This window comes from Bacillus rossius, chromosome 14 (genome assembly GCF_032445375.1).
Source record: "Bacillus rossius redtenbacheri isolate Brsri chromosome 14, Brsri_v3, whole genome shotgun sequence".
NCBI lineage: Eukaryota > Metazoa > Arthropoda > Insecta > Phasmatodea > Bacillidae > Bacillus > Bacillus rossius.
In genome coordinates, this window is record NC_086341.1 from 4,475,822 (window position 1) to 4,494,529 (window position 18,708).

An 18,708-nucleotide genomic window follows, 5' to 3' on the forward strand; every position below is an offset into this window, starting at 1 on the left:
ATATCGGGCAATACTTAGGGCTTGTTGGATGAGTTTGTCGAGATCGATCATGTCATCAGATTTTTGTGCGCAATGATTGGTTTTTGGGTAATTCAGTTTTGTTTTGGATATCTAAAAACTTACAAAAGCACTGACTTTCCAAATTGCTAATATACCATAATAAGCATTACAAAATTAAGTAACTTGAGGCTTTGTATTATTTTGAAATGAAAGTTAAGGGGTTTATTAATAATACCTTTTAAAATGAAACTTACTGCTTTATATATACAGTTTCAGAAAAATGTTTAAGACCACACAAATAAATCACATTTCATTTTAGTATTCATCCATTTGTATTATATTATGTTAAGAAAACCTTAAAAATTCAAAGAAACACTAAAAAAACAGTAACAATGTAAAGTTCAAAACTTAGTGGGACCACCTCTGGCCTTGTAGTATGCTTTGATTCTGTCAGGCATAGATTGTATTAGCTTCCTACACTCTTCACGTGTCACTCGCTGCCATAGTGAGTGCACTGCCAGTCTTAATTCTGCACCATTCTTGGGTTTCTGTTTTGCCAGCCGGTATGCCATTGTGTTCCACAAGTTCTCGATAGGATTTAAATCTGGACTACGAGGAGGCCAGGGTAGCAGCTCAATGTCTTTGGTTTCAAACCATCGCTTTGTTTGCATGGATCGGTGGCATGGGGCATTATCCTGCTGATAAATGAAATTTTCACCTAGTAGCCTCTGTGCTGAAGGAATCATTACTTCCTCCATAGCTTCACAGTATCTGGTACTATTCATCGTATTTTTCACCACCTTACACTCTCCAGGACCCTCTGAGGTGATGCATCCCCAGATCATGATTGCATCGCCTCCTTTTTGCACTGCTGGGGCAACACAAGCTGGCAGAAATTTTTCAGTTATTGTTCTGCGAACCCGAACCTTACGTCGGGGGAATAGTTCAAAACGGCATTCATCAGAAAACATTACTCTCTCCCAAGCTTCTTTACACCATCCCAAACGCTGTCTACAAAACTCGCGTCGCTTCCTTTTGTGACAGTCATTGAGAAGTGGTTTCCTGATTGCAAAAAATGATCTTAGGCCTGCCTCATTTAATCTGTTGCATACAGTGCGATCTGTTATGGCAACATTGCCACAGGAGGCCCTTAGATCTCTCAGAAGATCACTACAACTAGCATTCCTGTCTTTCCTACACAGTTGCAATAACTTGCGGTCTTGTCTACGTGATGTTTTCCTCGGGCAGCCAGACCTTGGCCTGTCAACAACTGTTCCAAACTCATTGTATCGCCTAATTGTTTGTTGCACACAAGTCTTTGACACTTTCAAAACCTCTGCAATTTGTCTGTGTGTTTTTCCAACCTTTAGTAAACCAATAATTTGCCATTTAGTTGCTTCAGCCACAGACTTTTTTCCCATAGTGAACTTTTTGTCTCCAACTCTGTTAAACAAACATAACCTCCAAATAATGAAGAAAGAAACAACTGAATGGCGGGAACTTACAAAGCAAGTGTGCCAGCCTACACCCTACCCTTACATCACATAAAAAAGAACACATGTTGCCATCCTAAGGAAAAGTGTGTTGCCAACATCATGGTGACTATAAAATGACAACAGAAATTAAATTTTTTCTTTGTTTTTCCTTCTTCATGTTTTTTAAGTTGATAATTTTTTTAAATTTTTTCCTAGGCTTGCATACATTTTCCCTTGGTATGTTTGCTTTGGTGAAACAAACTCATGCCTGTATCTTAACCCATTTCGAAACTATGATTTTTTTTCATTAAAGGATTTTGGCATTTCTTGTTATTTAATAAAACTTAAAAATCTATGTAACTTATTAACTATTTTAGCTACATTGATTCTATTGGTACCAAAATCTTCTACTTTTCACATAGATTAAGAAGGTATTAACAGAAATTAAAAACAGGAACTTATAAGGTTACTAAAAATTAAAAACCAAATTACACAATTTTAGACCTAACTTCAAAATGATAAAGCAACAAAATTTTTAAGTTAATAATTTTTTTAATTTTTTTCTAAGACTTGCATTTAATGCTCCTTGGTATTTTCTCTATGGCGAAACAAAATCATATCCATATCTAAACCCAATTTTTAACTATGAATTTTTTATCTTAAAGAATTGTTAAATTTTAGGTTATTTTATAAAACCTTTAATAATCTGTAACTATTGAACCATTACAAATACATTAACTCCAGATATACCAAAATATTCCCTTTATTATGTATATTTCAGGAGAATTAACAGAATGGCATGATATAAAATAATGTGAGACCCACATCACTTAAACTGTTTGTGAGGAGTGGTCTTAAACATTTTTCTGAAACTGTACTTTGTTTACATTTAATTTAAAATTTCAGCAGTGAAATAATTTATAAGTTTTCAAGAATTTACAAGATGAATACATAAAAATGACAAAACTGCTTATACATTTCTGAATAAATATACAAAAAATAAATTTATGAACTGTTGAGTTCTACTGCTAAGCATTTGTATGAAATTTAAGGTCTTTTGCGTGTTTATTTTATTGTAAAACTCCACAGTTTATGCCTTTTAAGCTCTAATCCAAAGTAGTGTTTGATTATCCTTGTATGCATATAACATATTTAATGAGTTCATTTTGAGTCATGTTTAATTATTAGTTGTATGTTGTAAACGGGAGTGTATAATTTCCACTACGCTCCCGTGCAACTTTCGAAGTCCAAAATAAATTTACCTAGGAATCTTATAGTTCAGCAAGTTAATTTTTCTATATTAAATATTTTACAAAATCCTAATTTTATGTTTTTGCATAAATATTTTATTTGTGCCAAGTTAATAGTAACAGCTGGTCAAATGGTATTTGAGTGTAATATTGTATTTTGTCAGTTCCACAGCATTTTGCACTATTTAAAACATTGACAACACTTTCTTTTTACATAAAGGTGCAAGAAATCATTTTTGTTGCATGTCCTTTTCATTTTATTTCATTGTGGCAGTTACTGTTCCTGCAACCAGGAATGTTTTCTAAATTTTTTATATTAAATATAAACACTAGAACTTTCACTTTCGTGTATCTGTATTGTGCTTGTGAAATTATTTGTGTTCGTCGGTGGTTATATTTTGTAGCAGTTCAGGTTTTTTGCTGTAGAATTTGTGCAAATGATCTGTAACACAGTGTTGTATATCATGCACATGGATATGACTTTGGTCGTATTTATTTCAATAACAAAACAAGCACTCATTTTAGTAAAGATATGTCTTAATTATGTATTTAATATATGGATTGATGATAGGGAATGAAAAGTTAATTCCCCTAACGCTTGTTTTATATATATATAATATATATATAAAACTTATCAATTCAATTACAATGAACTTTCTGACTACGTGAATCCCAAAAGCTCTTGAATTGCATGAATAAGGGCTTGAACAATTGTTAATTATTTTTTAGACTTAAGTTAAAAGGATAATTCAGTATCTCGCGTGATAGTGGATTAAATGCTGTTTGCAAAACCCTTTCTAAGCTAAGTTGTTTACTTTAAAGTTAAAAATTGAATGTAAACCACTACATTTTTAAACTGTTAGTTTTTTCACTTGCATGATGTTGAATTTGTCACAAAATTTATCATTGCGGCACTGCGATTTAAAAAAAAATAATGCTCTGTTTGTTGTTCCTTTGTTGTTAAGACAAATATTCATTACATATATGTTATGTGGCATGTAATATCCAATCATTTCATGGTGGTGACCAAATGTTGTAATGTAATATATATATATATAAAACATTACTTGTGATATTGTAAATAAATTTATGTGCATATTTGTGTTGCATATGTGTTGCTAGATAATTGTAAAGATGATAATTTTGTTACTATTGTAGTATTTAATGGTGAATTGTATGCCAATTAGACACAAACTACAGGAGGTGATTTGTGACCACACAATACGTGAAAAATGTAGGAGACTTGTATCATAATGTAACATCTACATGTGGTACTCTATTGTGAAAGTGTAGCTAACAAATTACCAAGCGTCAGTTCACCTTGGTATAAATTTTGGAATGGAACTTAATTTATCAGTATTCAGCCTCCAAACATGGAGACATTGAAAAAAAAAAAACTGAGCTTAATTCTTTGCACCCCTCCCTTACTTCACCCTTTTATTAAAAATTTACATGTAGGTACCATAATTTGTTGTGGTAAATGTGTTTTCTTCCTGTAAAATATTGGTTATTATATGAAATAATAATTATTCTTCATACCACATTTACAGGATGTCTTAAGGTCACAGAAATTCTCGAGTGTGACAAAAAAAGTGAGAAACTGCAGGACTTGTGAAGAAAGTCATCGAAAAGTCATAGCTGGAAGTTATGTAACCATTTAGGTAACTTTTAATTTACAGAAGCCGTTTGCTAAATTGCATTTGGTTTTTTTTTGCGTGTGTCTTCAGTTCATAGCCGCACATTAATTGTAATTAGTGGGAGACTGTCGGCTAAAATGTTTATCGCCATTAATTATTGTTGATCTATTTCATATTATATTTAATTTTGCTTGGATATATATTGAGACTCTGTATTTTTAAAAAAAAAAATGTAAGAAAATTTTACCAAATGCTTCTGAAATTGGTTCACGAGGTCTTTTTATGTTTTAGATACCTTGGAACAAAAATATGTACCTTGAACGAACAACTTTTCTTAACAAAGGTACTAGACACTGTGCGAAACCTTTCCTGGGATCATCTTGGCCACTTATTGTATTCTGTATGCAATGACAAATCATTGTGGCTCTCGAGTTGTGGAAGCAATACCATTTACGTAGCCTTTTCCGATGAGTTCGCGGTACGTATATGGTACACGACTTGTTCTTTGATGTGATTGTAGTTGGTTCATTTTAACTGCGACAGCCACCGTCTTCACCGTTGCACATGTCGAAATATTACTTTACCTGTCCAGTACCGTACAATATGCTGCGAACAAGGTGCTGAAAGAGCAGTGTTGCTTAGCTTCGAGGCATCGGAAACTTGCCATCTTTACTCTTATAAATGTTTGGCTCTGATTGATATTCTCAAATATTTGTCCTGGGGAATCTTTCCAATCTTTCACCGCCCAGTCCGTAAAGGCAAGGAGGAAATTGCTGATTGACTCATGAGTAACTGCAGTTAACACTAGGATACAGATGTTAACTTCAACAAGGTTTGAGAGCTAAGTCCTGTGCTTTTTCAAGCCTAAAAACTGCCAAGATTTTTTTATTGTTAATCCAAGATGCAACTCTTTAACACATCCTTTTTTTTATGTTTGTACTCTGGGCCTAGTCCAACCAATGTAACCTCATTCGTGTTGACGCTGATGGTGATGTTACTACAGTCGTACAGCGATCTTTAATGCTACAGTTACCACACAAATTAGGGTGGAAACCACATTTTTCATCATAGATTTATAACAGTTGTTGCCTGTTCAGTACATGTGCAGCTAGTGCGTGAACTGTGAACCGATACAAATGTTTAATCTCAAACATTTTAAGTCTTAACTGGAATTGTAAGAGTTTCGCAGCTACTCTTTCACATGTTTGTACATACTGCCTTTCTGTGAAAAATCTCCTTCCACGGTTGGTTTGCCAATTAAAAAATTAATTTTGAATAATTAATCTTGTGGAAAAAAATTCTACAGTTTGTTTTTGGCAAAATGTATATAATGGCCTTGAGGTTTTATCAGTGAAGGTTATGAAAAATGTTGGGAAGTAATGTATAAATGTATAGATAGTGGTGTATGTGGAATTGATTATGAGAAAATCTATATTTTTTAGCTTTGTTGAAGGGCAGAGTTGCCTTGGCGGTAGTTTCTTTGTACATACATACGATGTTACAGAAGGTGTTCCCTGTAATGTTCATGTAATGTTTTGGCTTTAAGAGCCACTGACTTATGTTGCATACAAAAAAAAGGTTAGTTTTGTCCAGGTTCACTGTAACGGTTAAAACTTTCAAAATGTGAGAAACTCATTCACAAAAGGCAGTGGACTATTCACTGTTTGGAAAGCCATATTAGATTGGTTTTATTTTTCACATAAAAATTTTGTAAAACTATTTTTTATAATTTTTTAATTTATTATAAATGTTTTTTTTTTTTTAAATTTTATTTTTTAAAATTTAATGTTCATAAATTGAATAGCAGAGAAAACATACATAATATTTAAAAGGATGAATGAAATATATTATTTGCTGGTGTTTTGTAACTTTAAGTGTAATAAAGTAATCAATACATGGGTTTTAGTGTGACAAACATTGGCATATTGTGTTAAAAGATTTTCTACATGAACTCAAAAAAAAATTATTCTGCTATACATTAGTGGATCGGAAAGGTAATAAACTTTGTTGTATATGATACCAATTCACTGTATGGGATTATAAACATACTCAGCCGTTATTCATTTGCATTATTTGTGGTACCTTCAGACTTTACAATATGAGTGTGTACTATGAAGCATTACAAACAATTTATTGGTATTAATCATGCTCTAATCATATAAAAAATAAATTGGCACTAAAGATTTGTAAATTACTAACGTTTGAGGACAGTGAAGAGGAAATTGGTGATTTAAATCACTGTTGGATGAGTTTTGAACGTTTAAAAAAAATATTTGCACGCAAAGCTATTGTCTAGGGCTTCAGACTATATCATGTGGAATAAAGAAATTGGTAACAGCATCAAAGTATCTTTGATGTGAAGTCACAAAAAACTTTTTTTTTTTGCTAGCAGAAGGGTCTAGGAGGGGGGAGGGAATGGTTTGCGACCAAATAACTTTCGTGAATGATCTCAGGTCGTGACATTTTTAACGTGGGTTGAGCCCCTCTCTGGAAAATGGTTGCCAGTGACGTTAGTCTCTGCCACTAAACATGAGTTTGTTGCAGTAGTTTGTGTAATATTTTGTAATTCGCAGAAGAACTCTGATAAATGTAAAAAAAAGAATAAACTGCTGTTCTGGTAAAAAAAAGTTTTTTTTGAGAAATTAACGTAGTCCTGCAATGTGTTTGTTTGATAAGGGGAGGAGAGAGGGGAAGGTACTGGGATTCAAGCCCCTTCTGATAGCAACTTGGCTGGTTGAAAATTATGTTTTCGGAGCGAAATTGGATAAAAACATTTGTTTCCAAACAGAAGGTCTCTCCTCCTTCCGCCAACAACCCTTCCTGTGTCGAGAGATCTCGGGACCTGCCTCTTCTGTGTGTCATTTACATTCTGTTTCTGTTGTGTCTAAAACTAACTGTATAAGAATGTGACAATATTAGCAGGGTGTTTACACCATTCATGAGACATGTATACTGTAAAAAAAGCACTAGCATGTAAAAAAATTTTTTTTTAATAAAAAATATTGGTTACCTACAGGCAATGTCTTTTCTTTCATACTGTTCATTGGTGTTGTAGGTTTTTAAACGTAGTTACAGGGCACAGGCAGGCAGCTTCCCTAGCACGGCTACTGGGCAGTCAGGTGTCTGTGGCGTGCGTGCGTGCGTGCGTGCCGAGGCCTCGCCCCTAGCACACCGCGCCGTCACTGACCTGGCCCGGAGTCCGGAACAGTTCTAGTTGTTGCGCTCATTGCATGCAGGTTCCGGCGTCGGAAGGGGGGGGGGGGAAAGTATACGAGCCCCTGGTTGGTGCGAGGAAGTGAGAGAAAAGCGGTGAGAGTGCGTGCGTGGCGACGCTCTGCTGCCTCCCGGCGAGCGTGCTTCACGCCACCCGCCGGGACTAGCCTGCCGCGGCGACAGCGACACGTGCAGTGCGACACCAGCAAACCTTCCAGGTCGCTAGACACCAGTAGCACCCGCGGGGGGTAGAAACGCCCATTCCTGAGACGTGAGACCTGAGACCCGAGTTTTGTGAAGTAGTTTCGAGCCCACCTGCTAGTTAGTAGCTTTCCAAATATATTGCTATATTGTTAACATTGATTGGGAGAAGTAATGCAGAAGCAAAGAAACAAGTGGTAATTAATTCACTTTATTTTGGTTTGGTAGCCACATATTTGTTTGGGAGGCATACCAGAAATTTTTCATATTTATGTGTATAATGATTTTTTAAGTTTTACCTCTTCAGGCGTGATACGGAAAAAAGTACTGTGAATTTTTATGATGCACGTGCATCGTGAAAAAAAATTTTTTTTCACAGGTTGGTGGCAGATACATGGTTGAACACAAGCCCATACATAGTTACCTACTCATTAAAATTAGGGGGTATGCCAAATGAAACTTTATGATAAACTACCCTGGAATATATTTGGTGAACTAAAATTGTCATAGTAAAGAGTAATTTAAAGTTAAAAAAAAAAATGCTCTAAGGATTCTGGTATTACAACATTTAAAATGCATATTCTCGCGATATTCTTATATTATGATTCCTAGTGCAGTGGTTATAGTGTATGGCTTATAAGCTAAACGAATGTGATGCAAAACTTTGTGGTAGAACAATTTTTTTTACCATTTTCAAATTGCAGATTACTGGATTTGGTATATTATTAAATACACAGCTCATTCAATTTAATTATTTCATACTAGGTAGTCCTATATCCTAAGTTTTACTTGAAGTACCTACTATTAAATTAATTATGTTTGTTTGGAAATGAATTTCCATGAATTCCAAAAGGTAATAATAAATAAAACTCTATAATAGTACATCTTATTTGCTTTAATTATTTATAAGTCATCTAACGTGAGCAGGAAATATAAATTATTTATTTTTAAAATAATTTAAACAAGGTGGACAGTATTTTAATTAAATTCCGTGTTAGAAATCAGGTCCAAGTTGATTTAGTATTTTTTTAAGTCATTTTCGTTATGATCGGAGACATTTCGTTATATAGTTTAACCGTATGCCCTGCAAATTGCCCTGTTCATTGCAAATTAAATGATCCAATAGTCAACGTAGCTGCTCCAGTAGCGAATTCTAGCAGAACTACATGTGAGTGTGTTCAGAAATTTAGTGATTGATATTTAATACTGGTCCAATAACTAAAACCAGTATTATTTATTGTGAATTTAGGAATTTTTTAAATATATGTATATATATAATTTTGTTAGGCTATCGCATATTTGAATTAAAGTAATTAAATCTGCTATTAGTGTTGGTAGTTTATAGGAATGTTGAAATTACTTATAATTGTTATTATGCAAAAACTTTTAACATGGCCTTAATTTAATTTAAACGTATTAGAGCGTTGTACGGCTGGGACTTGCATTTTAACATGTATGTAAACAAAGTATTTACTGTATGTGAATAAATAACCTGAATCAATATGATCATGGCGATCGGTCAAACTGTGTCGGAGTTTATCAATGTCGTGCATACAAACATCCTATTATAAATATAAAACACAAAGCACAGGTAAAAACATGTAGTGTTGCAATTGTATCTAATGATCTATGGTAACCAAAGAAAAAAATAAATAATATGTCTGTGTCTTACAGAGTAAATAGTGACATTTTAGGTTAGGACACACGCATCACACTTTGAAACTTAAAAGAAAATTTTATGTATTTTTCCCTTCATTTGTAAATTATGCGTCAGTCGTGACATTATAAATTTTTTTGCGTCGAGCATGGAAGAAGTGAAGCTGACATTTTGCGTAGCAGAACTGGCGTGACAATTCCCTGCAAAGTTTCAGTGTCGCTGCCGGTGTTACAACGAGAGTGCTCTTCGATGGTCGGACGGCGGAGGTGCTGTCTCGAATATCGAACTGTCGGACGAAGACCCGTCAACTGTCATAGTACTGAGGAACAAGACATCGACCAAGGACTTCGGAAGCGTTGTCGAACATCAAGCTAGGGTCGAGAAAACTGATACCGGTTGTCGGACCAAGTGCCATCAACCGTTGGACTGACGAAGCGGCGTCGAAGACGGCACTCGGAAACAGAAGTAGGGCCATCGACATTCGGACGGCACTGACGAAGAGTTATCGATTGTTGGACGGAGTACTATCGACTCTCTGCTAACTAATTGCCAACCGACAACTCTCGCATTCAGGAAAGGCCATTGACCGTCGAACATCGGACTGACGAAGCGCTAAAGTCTTCCGGACGAAGTGTTCAAGACTGTCTGCTGACTAACAAGTGTCGTTGGTCGTGTAACTTAGCAAAGCCGTAAGTAACGGCTTTTTTTTTTTTTAACTTGAACTTAAATATTTTTTAAGTTTTTTTAGCATAATAGAAAAAAAAATTCGACATCCTGCTTGACTCTTGTATAGAGCCAACAATGCAGTTATATATTCTCCTGGGCGTTGTGGTCTTAACCGTGTATCTATGTTTATTTGTTGCTCGCAACCAATCACAGAGTTTGTGGCAGCAACTGAGCATGCTCCGGAACCACCACAGCAAATAGTTTTATTTGTGTTGGTAGCCCTGCCCAAGGTAGTTTCCCCTCCGTGTAGCGGGAAGCCTTCATTTCACGGACGAGAGAGCCACACCCGAAGTTCCTCGAAGTTCATGCTCGCTTTTTTTTTTCTCGGTATGTACCACAACAGCTGTATTTATTTGAGATGTAGCTTACTCATACGTCATACTCCGTTCTATCTCATTGTATAAACCGGTGTGGCATTAAATTTTGCGGTCGATTAGGATAGGTTAGCTACATTATAAATACTTAAATACTTTTAAACATTGTGGATGGTTAGGTAAGTATAGTTACATTAAAAATACTGTAAAATCATTTTATGGTTGCTTAGCAAATAACTTTTTAATATGTAGCTATCCAGGGATAGGAAACCGTTTACATGATTTCACAGTATCTTTAATGTAGCTATCCTAACCAAATCAACTGTCCACAATGTTTTAAAGTATTTATAATGTAGCTAACCTAACCTAATTGACCATTAGTTATCATGAGTTGTCAAAAATAAACATTCACGGACACACGGCAAACGAAAAACAGGGGCGCAAAAACTAAATTTCCAAAGGGGGGGGGGGGGAGTCCTCCCCCGGGAATATTTGTATTTAAAGGTGGAAAATGGTGCTATTTAAGCAGTTTTATTATCTAAAAATTGATTACACAGCACTTTCTTTGCCCCAGTTTGCCCCCACTTCAAGGTTTCAGAAGGGGGGGGGGGGCAAAATACCATCCCCCCCCCTTGTTGTTGCGCCCCTGACGAAAAATATGGCGGCGTACAAATAAATACCGTTGCCATGTTTATGGTCTTTCCTTTTTATCAACACCGCCATATGTATTTACAATGAACCAAAAAAAAAAAAAAACCCGAAGATGCACGATCGGTAGAGCCATGAAAGTTTCGCGAAGAGATCCCGATAGTAGATGGAAGTTAACACACTGTAGCATCGTCTGTGTTTCGTGATTGGGTGAGTAGTTACTTTTGAGGTGCATGTCGATCGTTACAACAACCAATCACAGTGATACAGTGTGGAAGCAAACTCATCCTTAGCGGCTCAGGTCAAACAAGGCAACGACATCTCTCGCTAGACGGCCGCCAATCACAAAGGAAGAAACCGCTGGGTGTGGGTGTACCTTGCTGCAGTCTTAGTAGGCGTTCAGATTTTTTTTTTTTTTTTTTCGCGAAAATTACCTGCCCCTAACGATCGGGTGTTTGTCTCTCTCGTCTGTGTGAACAGAAGGCTTCCTCCCCCGTGCAACCCTTGCCGGTGGAAGCGCCGTGGAGCGATGGCGGAGTCCGGGGAGCACGAGGGCGACTCGCGCTGCCTCAGCGAGCAGTCCCTGCGGGTGCTGCAGCTGTTCCGCCGGGGGCAGACCGCCTCGGCGACCACCTCCCGCTGCGATGCCTCCACGGCGTCCCTGCGCGCCAGGCGGTGCGAGCAGCGCGCCGCGCGGCTGGCCCGCGAAGTAGCCGAGCTCGGGAGGAAGCTGTCCCTCGAGCGGCACGAGCTGGCCCAGGTGAGCGGACAGCTGCGGGCCTCGTGTCCGAACACGCGCGCGCCAACCTCTGAGCGGACAGCTCGTGGCACGCGGGAAGCCATGCATTTCACGCACGAGAGAACTACACTCGAAGTTCATGCTCGCTTTTTATTTTTTTATTTTTTTGATTTCTCAGTATCTTCAACGTAGCTATCCTAACCAAATCGACCGTCCACAATGTTTAAAAGTATTTATAATGTAGCTAAACCTAACCTAAATGACCATTAGTTATCATCAGAGACCGGAAAAAATTCGCGGATTCAATTTCACGAAATGCTAGAATCGAAAAAACTGTACCTTTCATATTGCTTCTGTGATTGGCTCACAGTTTATCTGGAGGACTTTGAGCCAATGGAAAACCTTCAACCAAAAGAGCATCGAATCGCAAGCGTCCCAGTCGACAGGTCTAACGAGTCGATAGCCAATGAGCAGGCGGCATTTGCCTGAGTGTGTAGGGGGTTGTGGAGTCTATCCTAGAGGTCATCGAAAGTGCGAATTTTTCCGGTCTCTAGTTATCATGAGTTGTCCAAAATAAAAAAAACCGAAGATGCACAATCGGGCGTTTGGCTCTCTCGTCTGTGAAAAGAAGGCTTCCCGTGTCCGAAAACACGCACCTCTGAGCGGACACACACACACACACACATCTCTACATCCCGGACTCTATGCAGAGGACGCGTTTCCCAACGGACGGACAGTATCCGAATTATTTTCCTGCTAGCAGCACCACCACCTGTTTGGCAGTTGGTCGCACTAATGTTCAACGTAGCCATTTTTGGTTCGCGACATCTACGAATGTTCAGCGAAACGTAAACAAACAACGACCAATTTAAAAGATTTAATGTAGCGTTGATGTTATGAATCTCACATTTTAATGAGCACAAAGGTGTTGGAAACAACTTTATAATGTAATTAAAAATTTCTAAAAAATTTTGAAATGAGAATTTTGAAAATGTATTTTATTGTTTTATTCAAACAAGAGCATCATCTGATGAAAACGTTAACTGAAACACACCGTATTGGATATTTCCCTCATGTACCCAATGTTGTCACCAAGCTTCCTCCAACGTCTCTGATGCAGCCTTGACCACTTTCAACAGCCTCGCCGGTCTCTGTACCTCCCCCCCCCCCCCCCCCTGACCACTAGTGTCCCGCCTGTTTCTTCCTTCGCATTCCCGTCGTCCACCTCGCTTCTCCAAGTCCAATTCAAGCTTTGTTTATAAAATTATTTTACTTTGAAAAAAACCACAGCGAGTATGTACGTTTATTTCACACACTGTGATTAAAAAAAAAGGAAAATAGTTACATAATTTTTTTTAAAAAATAGCTGTATTTATGTAAAATCTTCTAAAAATTTAATTGGATAAAAAATATATTCAATTGTTTGTTTTTTTAGTTTGTAAAAACAAATTATAATGGTTGAACATTAAAACAATTAACAGGCCTGGGCCCGGGCCTCCTCCAGGCTCAGGTTTCTTGGGTGTTTATTCATTGTTGCGTTCGGGCAAAAGCCGGACGTGCGGGATTCGTAAGACCGTGGGCCCCCTTGCTCCCTGGTGTCTCCGGGTAGAGACCAGAAAAATTCGCGGATTCATTTCGCGATAGGCTAGAATCCAAAAAACGTTTGCCCTTTTTACCGCATCAGTGATTGGGCCACAGTTTATCTGAAAGTTACTCGGCCAGTGAAAAAAACCTTCAACAAAAGAAGTATCGAATCACTAGCGTCCCAGTCAACAGGTGTCACGAGTCAGTAGGTTAATGGGCAGATGTAACTTTCCCGCGTGCGTAGAGGATCATGGAGTCTATCCTACAGGTCATCGAAATCATGTCTCTTATCTCCGGGTGTTGGTCGCGACTGGCGACTGCGCAGGCGCAGAGCTGCAACGAGGAGGCCAGGCGGTGCTGCGAGGCGGAGAGGGCGTGTCTGCAGGACCAGGAGAGGCGGGTCCTGGCGCGTCTGGAGGCCGCCAGGAAGGACCTGCAGGACCTGCAGAGACAGCGGGCGGAGCTGCGCCAGGTACAGCTGTCCATCGTCCTTCCTCCGCCGCGGAGCGACACGTGGCGATGCCTTCTTTCAAATGATACATGCAACTGCAACGGGAAATTTAGATTTTAATTATTTTTTTTTTATATCCTTAGAGACCGGAAAAAAATCGCGATTTCAAGGACCTGTAGGATGGACTCCATGATCCTCTATGCACGCGGGAAAATTATTTTTCCTCATTTGGCTACTGACTCGCGACACCTGTTTAACTGGGACGCTAGTGATTCGATACTTCTTTTGTTAAAGTTTTTTTTTTTTTCATTGGCCGAGTGTCATTCAGATGAACTGTGGTCCAATCACTGATGCGGTAAAAAGGCAAACGTTTTTGTATTCTAGACTATCACGAAATGAATACGCGAATTTTTTCCGGTCTCTATATATCCTTCGTTTAGGGACTGGAAAAATTCGCGGGTTCAATGACCTCCAGGCTAGACTCCACGATCCTGTGCACAATCGGGCAAACGTCGCCTGTTCATTGGCTGCTGTCTTGTGAGGCATCTCAATTGGGAGACTCGTGATTCGATACTGCTTTGACTGAGGGTAGGTATATAATTGGCCCACAGTCCTCCAGGTTAACAGCGAACCAATGGCAGAAGTTGCATAAAAAAACACAATTATTTGCATTCTAGCATATCGCGAAATGAATCCGCGAATTTTAACTGTCTCTACCTCCGTTGCAGTTTCGCGCTGTTTTGTCACGAATAAAAAAAAAGTAAAAATTGAAGAAAAAAAAAAACAATCCCAAAGAGAACAATACTAAATCGGCAGATGTCGAAGCGTAGATGCAACCCAACGCAACTAACGCTACAACCCAGAAGCCAAGCTACATACTTAAGACAACGGCCGTTGAAGCCTTGCGAACATTATTATCATTTTTTTCTTTCGAATGTGTTGGTTTTTAGAAGGGGGCGTCGCTTCTCCTCGAAGGTGTGCTCGTGGGGGCGGGGGCAGGATGTCCACAGTTAGTACTTTCCTAATAGATCTAGTACTTTAATTAGTTTTTTAGTGGTCTAGAACTTTTTCGCTCAGATCTAGTACTTTTTTCTTTAATATAATAATATTACAGTAACTCCAATATGATTTATTATTTAGCGTGATTATTTTTAAAAACTATGGAATGTATGTGTGTGTGTGTGTGGTGTGATATTTAAGTTAGAGCGTTGCAATGTCATAATCACTTCCTAAATTGTTTAAACCATAACAAATTATAATTTAGTGCTTTTTTTTTTTTTTTTTTTTTTCAAATCTGGTACTTTTTTCCGCCTAAATTGGTACGAAATATTTTTTCCTCGTGGAGACCCTGGACGTGGGGTCGTTAAAGCTGGGTTTACGATTGATTTCCTTAAGAATTATAACTTAACATCGAGCACACGATTAAGGCAAAACTACATTTTCCAGTTTATGATTGACATAGAAGTGGTTAATTCCAACCAATCACAGCACAAAACACATGGTCGGCCATTGTTCGAAATGGAGAAGCAGGTTTGAAATAGGTTATTAACAAATGGAATAACTATCAAATTCTGTTGCATAAGAATGTTTGCTCATGTCTAAATTAATTCGTAATTACAAATATACGAATTCTAACCAAAAATACTGCCTCGCTCGGTCAAATACCAAGACATAAACTTCCGGCTGAAAGGTTCCGGTTTGTTGTGATTGGTCACTTCCCTTAAGTCTTAACGAAAAATATAAAAAAATAACCATTTCTGTTAAGTCTTTAAGTCATCATATGGTTCGCACACGACCCGTCAAAATTCACACACGACAATCATAAACCATTCCACTAGTTAACATAGAGTCATATGGTAAGAACACGACTAAGTCTTAATTCTTAATTCTCAATTTTCAATCGTAAACCCACCTTAAGGGTGGTTGTCGCGTGTGTTGCGCAGCTGACGGGCGCGGCGTGATGCAGACGTGGGGGCGCCGGTCGCGCTGACAGTCCATCGCCGGTCAGCTCTGTGGTCCTACCTGCAGGTCCTCCTGATAGCTGTACACCCCGCCGTGCTGAAATACACCGCTCCAGAACCTTCCGACGTGTGTGGCGGCACTCATTGTATAGATGATAGAGACCGGGAAAAATTCGCGGATTCATTTCGCGATGGACTAGAATCCAAAAAAAAAAAAAAAAAACGTTTGTTACTTTACCGCATCGGCAGGGGCACGCATATTTCGCGAAAAGATTCAGAGAACTAGCTGAAAGTTGAAACGCTGTTGCATCGTCTGTGTCTCGTGATTGGGCGAGTTTCATTTCAGTCCAATATCGATTGTTACAACACCAATCACAGTGAGTCAGTGCGGAAGCAAACGCGTCCTGAGTGGCTCAGGTCGAACAAGGCGACGACTTCTCTCGCAGACGTCCGCCTATCACGAGGTAGAAACCGCTGGTGTGAGTATAACTTGTTGCAGTCTAATAGGCGTTCAGATTTATTCGCGGAAAAATGCCTGCCCTTATGCATCAGTGATTGCGCCACAGTTTATCTGAACGACACTCGGCCAATGAAAAACTTTTAACAAATAAGAAGAATCGAATCACTAGCGTCCCAGTTAACATGTGTCACGAGTCAGAAGTCGATGAGCAGATGTTATTTTCCCGCGTGCATGGAGTCTATCCCTACAGGTCATTGAAATTGCGAATTTTTCCGGTCTCTAGTTATTGAGAGGGCGCGCGGGAAGGCACATTTTTTTTTTGAAAACTACCACAAATTTAAATTGGGGAATTCTGCCATAGTTTTTTTTACACATGTCTTGGTTATTTCACTTGTTCTCGTGCGCGATGTCTGTTGATTGATTTATAAGACTGGAACTACAGTATCTAAGTCGCCGTCAGAATGTCTTTTAAAAAGTTAACCAGAGTAACTGCTGGGGTTGACAGCGCTGCGTACCGACGTATATCCGCAAACTACTATACTGGGAGCGATGTCGTTTGTACTCGTACCGTGGAGTGTGCACGGTAGTTTTCAAAAAAAAAAAATAGTGCTCTCCCCCTCCAACTCTGCGGAACTCACAAGGGTGGGCGGGAGCTCCGCACACGGTGTTGAACAGTGGCGTAGCAAGCGGGTGGCCAGGGTGAGGGGGGGGGGGGGGGGAGAAGCCTGCCACGACGGTTTCACGGTTACTGAACCCTCCTCCCCCCCCCCACCCCACTCTCTTTTTAATCCAAGAGGTAGCGCCATTTCTTTTATCAATTCTGGCCAGGTGGTCCGCCGGCCACCTGCAACTGTTAACCGACACGAGTCGTCTTTGGACACGGTGCCTGAACATGCTGTACAATTATCACACGAGTTGATGTAATTTTTGGACATGCACAAATCTTGCAATGGGAGAGCATGACTTGAGGTAAGCTTTTTGGACACGTGCACGCAACACGCAGAAAAAAAAAAAATAACTTGTAAAATACACAGGCAGTTTTCCACGAAACATAATTTTTTTTTTTTTTGACGTCGAACGTGTTTTCACAGTCCCGCCTTCGCAAGTGCAGGAGTAGGTCCTCTCTCTCGGCGAGGTTAGTTTGTTAGCGGTGGGGGAGGGGGGGGGGGAACATGCCCACGTAATATTCACACAGGACGCTCCCCCCCCCTCCCGGCCCCCTGCCTTCGAGGGGACCTCGGACTGTGTAATCGTTGCTCCTCAGCAGTCGCCCCCCGCCGTCATCGGGACGCGAACCCCCAATTAGCCGAAGAGGGGCGGGGGTTGGGGTGAGAAGCGGCCTCCATGGGAGCTTTGAATATATATACTGTATAGAAGTCGCCAGCCCAGGTTAAAATTTCTAATACGGTTTTGAGGTAGTTCGTTAATTCACCGCCGCAATCGCCACCATCTCTAGGGCATCGACTTGTGGTGGTCCCTAGCGGACAAGTGTCGAACTCTTCAAACACCCCTTCCCCCTCCCGCTGAAGGAACTTGAGCTGCAGTGAATGATAGGTGGGGGGTGCGGGGAATGACAGCGGGCGACAGCGCTCCGCTCTAACGTGTAAATAACAACTAAGACGATACAGGGCGTTACGGCAGCGCACTGCAGCGGTGAAGTTCCCAAGCTGCTCATCATACGCTCCTGAAAAACGTAGAGTAAATCCAATCCACTCGCGACTTCTATACAGTATTTATATATATATTCAAAGATGGGAGGGAGGGGTTGGGAGGGTGTGTGTGTGTGTGGCGTGCTTGGCTGATAGCACGGTCACCCGTTACAGGGGGTGGGGGGTGGTCGCTAATGGAATGACACCCCAAGCGCTCGGGGCGACAGCGATGCGCGCGCGGATAGGCGGCGGCTGTCAGTACTAACCGCTGCGGCGTCGAGCCGGACCTGCCACCCCCGTCGCCTCGGCGGACGTCAGCTTCTCGCAGCCGCCCTTCGTCACAGGACGTCACAGGTGAGAGACACACTCACACTCACACACACACACACCTCTTAGAGGGCTCGGTCACACACGCCACGGTGATTTTCAAGTGAAGTAATAATACAATTACAGAAATTCTTTTTTTTTTCTCCTCCCCACTTCAAACAAAAAAAAAAAAAACACGTTCCTGTATTTACCCAGAGAACAGCGTTTCTGAGTTCCTTCTGGTTTCTGAGAGATCACCGTTTATAACTAGAGACCGGAAAAATTTCGCGATTTCGATGGCCTGTAGGATATATACTCCATGATCCTCTATGCACGCGGGAAAATTACAGCTGCTTATTGGCTTATTGACTCGTGTTACCTGTTAACTGGGACGCTAGTGAATCGATACTTCTTTCGTTGAAGGTTTTTTCATTGGC

General features: G+C 39.8%; 1 protein-coding gene across 2 annotated transcripts; it reads left to right on the forward strand.

Annotated features, from left to right (window-relative positions):
- The first annotated feature begins 9,384 nt into the window (after window positions 1–9,384).
- Window positions 9,385–15,979, forward strand: LOC134538927 (uncharacterized). 2 transcript variants are annotated; one of them, XM_063380542.1, is made up of 4 exons: window positions 9,385–10,122; window positions 11,602–11,881; window positions 13,770–13,916; window positions 15,839–15,979. In XM_063380542.1, exons 2-4 carry the CDS (start codon window positions 11,651–11,653, stop codon window positions 15,854–15,856), a joined length of 396 nt encoding a protein of 131 aa, XP_063236612.1. In that variant the 5' UTR covers window positions 9,385–10,122; window positions 11,602–11,650; the 3' UTR covers window positions 15,857–15,979. The 2 variants fall into 2 exon arrangements, with proteins under 2 accessions (XP_063236612.1, XP_063236611.1); XM_063380541.1 differs by lacking the exon at window positions 15,839–15,979 and having other exon boundaries at window positions 9,415–10,122; window positions 13,770–14,679.
- Window positions 15,980–18,708: the final 2,729 nt, after the last annotated feature.

What these genes read in the sequence shown, in the direction of transcription:
- LOC134538927 (XM_063380541.1), top strand. Translation starts at nt 11,651, where the DNA reads ATGGCGGAGTCCGGGGAGCACGAGGGCGACTCGCGCTGCCTCAGCGAG. An exon ending in AGCGGCACGAGCTGGCCCAG is followed by an intron (nt 11,882 to 13,769) that starts GTGAGCGGACAG and finishes GCGACTGCGCAG; the next exon opens with GCGCAGAGCTGCAACGAGGA.